Source organism: Lottia gigantea (assembly GCF_000327385.1).
Source record: "Lottia gigantea unplaced genomic scaffold LOTGIsca_258, whole genome shotgun sequence".
In the NCBI taxonomy this organism is placed as follows: domain Eukaryota; kingdom Metazoa; phylum Mollusca; class Gastropoda; family Lottiidae; genus Lottia; species Lottia gigantea.
In genome coordinates this window covers 76545-81033 of record NW_008708785.1, presented here as the reverse complement: position 1 = coordinate 81033, position 4489 = coordinate 76545, and the positions used below count along the sequence as shown (strand labels likewise).

At 29.1% G+C, this 4489-nt stretch overlaps 1 protein-coding gene across 1 annotated transcript in view; it reads left to right on the top strand.

Annotated features, from left to right (window-relative positions):
- The window catches only part of LOTGIDRAFT_175247 (hypothetical protein), a gene marked incomplete at both ends in the record, with an annotated part of 6002 nt that extends 1790 nt beyond the window's left edge, over positions 1 to 4212 (top strand). The window contains 7 exons of the mRNA XM_009055877.1: positions 1387 to 1644; positions 2139 to 2192; positions 2242 to 2529; positions 3174 to 3317; positions 3652 to 3676; positions 3883 to 3914; positions 4112 to 4212. Of these exons, the coding sequence (XP_009054125.1) occupies positions 1387 to 1644; positions 2139 to 2192; positions 2242 to 2529; positions 3174 to 3317; positions 3652 to 3676; positions 3883 to 3914; positions 4112 to 4212 (902 nt within the window). The remainder of the gene's footprint in view (positions 1 to 1386; positions 1645 to 2138; positions 2193 to 2241; positions 2530 to 3173; positions 3318 to 3651; positions 3677 to 3882; positions 3915 to 4111) is intronic.
- Between the last annotated feature and the right edge of the window lie 277 nt (positions 4213 to 4489).

Genomic DNA, 4489 nt, shown 5'->3' with positions numbered 1-4489 from the left:
CCCATTTTCGTGTACAATGTTGATCTATATAAGTCTAGAAAAACACGTTGTATGGTGCCCGGTGGCATTTTTAACTTTTCTTATTATTTATCATTATAACAAAATAATAACGATTCTTTCAAAGAACAATGATTTAAAAAACATAGTCTCAGACAAAATAAGATAAGTAAAACGTAAGAGTGATTTATTGAAACTACATAAGAATATCAACCACATTGTGTTCCATAGTGTTCCATAGAATTTTTCTGCCGACTTCGTTCACTGGAATATATTCTAGCAGACGACACTTGGAATTCCGATTAGAGCTTGGGATTATAAGGAAATTCGGCCGATAAAAAATTGTGATATTTGATAATAACTAAAATCCTCCATTTTATATATGTTAGAAATAAATAATAAATTTGACGTGGCTTTAGAAACTACAAGAAAACTTGAAGTTGTAGAAATTACCCATGTTTATCTAAACATCCAAATGCGGAAGTCACCCGAGGTCGCGCATGTGAATCATTAATCATTTCCGGGGATGCACGAATAATAGGTTAGCACGAATTTAGGTTACTTGATTGTATATATTATGGTACTTCGTATAATTTGATTGTGATTCAAATGTACAAGGATCCTATCTACTAGATGATACTTGGCAAAACTTCTTGGCATTGGTTTTAAGTTGATTATCCGCACCTAAATAACACTTGATCGACTTGAATAATGAGGAACAAATTACTTTTACGACCCACGACGATCTTATTTGATTTAAAGTAACTAACCAAGGTTGTGTTTTCATGAAGCATCAGAATTGTTCTTGATTATTTTCTGTGAAGCATTGTTTGTTTCATGTCAACAGGTGAAAAGAAATACTAGAATTATCAAATTATGATTTTTACAAATGTTGAATTGGTACAACAAAGATTGATTTCACTGTACTTGTAAAAGTTTAATACTTCTCATTTAGATTTGGGCGCACAAAATAATGTTCATTGTTTTTAAAGAAATATTCAGTTTAGCCTACAAATAATAAGTATTCACAAACTGAATTAGGTATTACTAATAAGTAAATAGCCATAAGAAATTACATCTTAAATAACAATACAAATAATAACGTCTTTACATTTAAAATCGAAGATACTAATCACCTCAATGGGTTATTGGAATATATGGAACCGATTTTAGTTTTCCATAAAAGTCAGTCTTTGTGAGTAGTTTTTAGATGGTAATTTGGTTGTAATTGTTCGACAGAAAACTTCTTTTCCAACCCCATTGAGACTATCATAACGAATATTTCAAAATTTATCCCGTAAATTGGCACACAATGTCACTATAGCAGGATTAGGCATAAATAATTATGTTTTTCAAGAAAGAATATGTTTTCTGTTATCCGTCTTTCAGATCCACCATATATAACTAGTATTATATCTGATGCTGTAAATAACGAAATTGATGAAGGTTCTGATGTTATATTTAACTGTAATGTTGATAGTAAACCAGTATCTACTATAACATGGTCATCTTCTACTATTAGTGATACTTACACTGGTCAACGGTGGACATTAACTCAAGCTAAATGTCAGGATACAGGAATCTATACATGTACAGCTAATAATGGTATTGGTCAATCAACTACTAAATTACCATTAAATATCAGATGTAAGTCTATATTTAGTCAGTGTACTAGTCATAGCTTATTCGAAAAATAAAAATCTACAGGATATAGGTGGTCGACTTGTCCCCACCGATGATGTAGAGTGATCTAACAGAATTAAATATTTTCATTTTATTAACTGTCTTTGTACTTTACAGTATATAATAGTCTAAAACAATTTACTTTCTATACCTGCAGATATTAATCGCTTTTCTTCATTATTCCAGAAAATTTGAAGCAGTCAGAGTTTTTATGATTCTGTATTTTCCACAGACAATTGTCCCAATAATGTTATTTCCGTAAATGTAGATTATAAGTATTATGAATTTCTTTATTAGGTCCAAGAAGATCTATATGATAACCGTTATGATCTTCTTTGATTTAGTTCATTGCATATTAGCATCACAATTATTGTAAACATAACTTTAACCCCGTGCCAGTGCCTTATATTGAATAGTAACTTGTTATTCTTCAATCACCCTGATCTCTATAAGTACAGCTAACAATAGTATTGGTCAATCAAGTACTAAATCTTTACCATTAAATATTAGATGTAAGTATATATTTAGTAATTTAATTGATACCACAAGGTTTTGTTTTAGGTTCACCAAGAATTAATGGTGATTTAAAAGATGAAGTAATGAATAGACTAGGAGAAGAAGTAACATTACTTATTGATGTTATAGCCTATCCTAAACCTAGTTTTAAATGGATACAAGAATCAACAGGACTAGTATTAACACAAGATACAATTCAACAAGTAGCTACCGATAATTATATTTCAAGTTTAACATTCACAATACAACAATCATCATTTGGTAACTACAGTGTAACTGTTAATAATAGTATAGGTGATGATAAAAGTTACACTATAAAGATTATTGATGGAGGTAAGTTCCTAAGTAGTTAAATTCAAGATTAGATGGAATTAAATTTTACATCTGGTTTTCTTATCCTGAATGGTCTACCATGCAATAGACAATAGATGCAATTCAGTCTAGAATATCGGTACTAACTTACTAGATTTTTGAATTTCAAGAAGTTTTTAATATGTACAGATGGGACAGCGAATTGGAATATTTTGCATAATAAATAAATGTATTAGTGTTGAATGTTTTATGTAAATGTATCAGTTGAGTGTATTAAATAAATTTATGAATTGAAAGAATTGAGTAAATATATTTGTTGATTGTATTATTAGGAAAATTCATCAGTTGATTGTATTGAGTAAATTAATCAGTTGAAGGTATTGAGTAAATTTATCAGTTGTATGTATTGGGTAAATTCATCAGTTGATTGTATTGAGTAAATTTATCAGATAATTGTATTAGGTAAATTCATCAGTTGAAGGTATTGAGTAAATTTATCAGTTGTATGTATTGGGTAAATTCATCAATTGATTGTATTGAGTAAATTTATCAGATAATTGTATTAGGTAAATTCATCAGTTGATTGTATTGAGTAAATTTATCAGTTGTATGTATTGGGTAAATTCATCAGTTGATTGTATTGTATTATTTAATTTATTCCACAGATCCTGGAACAAAACCGATTTCTGTAGAAGAAACTTTATATAAGGAATGTTTAGGAACTGGTATTGGAATTGGTATTGGAATATCTGTTATGTGTTTATTGCTGGTTTTACTAACAATATTTATATATAGAAAATATCATCCAGGTATTGGTTATACTGTATTTACCATTAATATTAACTATGAAATGTTCCTTTGAGAATTAATCAATATATATATCTTAACATAAAAGAGATGCAGTCAATTTCAATTACCCTTGTCAGAATTACAATTTATCTTAACCTTCTCCTACATTCTGCCAGAATTCTGTCAATATTAAACTTCTGATGGACGTTTTTATTTAATTGATTGTGAATCGGGTGTCGTATTTCAATTCTGAACAGTATTTGGGATAGTTGAAATTGAGTCTTGTCAGTTGGTATAACAAATTCTTATTCTGCTGAATAACACAATGTAATTTTATATTATTGTATTTTGTAGCCAATAAGAAATTACCAGAAGAAAGGTGAGTTATGTTTTCTCTCCTGATCTGGAACTTCTATTCCATTGACCTACTAAAGGGAAAATAAAAATTATAAATCATTTAGTCTGTCATACAATTTCAACTGCAAATTGGTTGAGTACAGAAGTTTAAATACTTATATCAAAATGATGTTTTTTTCAAAACTCATAAAAACATATTTGCTCATTTTATATATTCTTACTTTCCAGTTATGCAACGTTTTCCAATAGAATCCCAGAAGGTATATTATCACATATTATCATGAATTTATCACAATTTACATATTCAGTATGACTATCAATTCTATACCCATAACGGTCCATCGTACAAGTTCCGATGCCGCTTCACGGTGAAAACAGCCGAGAGTCGCAGAATTTCAAAGTCCAAATATTGTAATTTTATTCTAAATTATTAGTTATTAGATTTTCTTCCCTACAGATAGAACATATGAAGATTTAAATACTCGTTCTGAAGTTAATGATAACAATCAACATAATTCTGAAGATGTAAAAGAATATGAAAATATGAGAGGAAATTGAATATAACATACAGTAACATTTGTTTAGAAAATTCTTCGCCCATTCCAAAATGCCGTCTGGAAGCTGTGAAAAGTACGTTTAAATAAAGGACAAGTGCACTTTGGAATTCATTATCCACATCTCTTAAATTGTCTTCTGAATTATGCTGTTTTAAAGATGGACTAAAGAAGAAACTGGTACCTAGTTCAAAATATATTTTTTTTCATTATATAATTTATTCTTGTATCACTTTGATAATTTTCTAATAACTCTGTTCACCATATTCATGACATTTTTC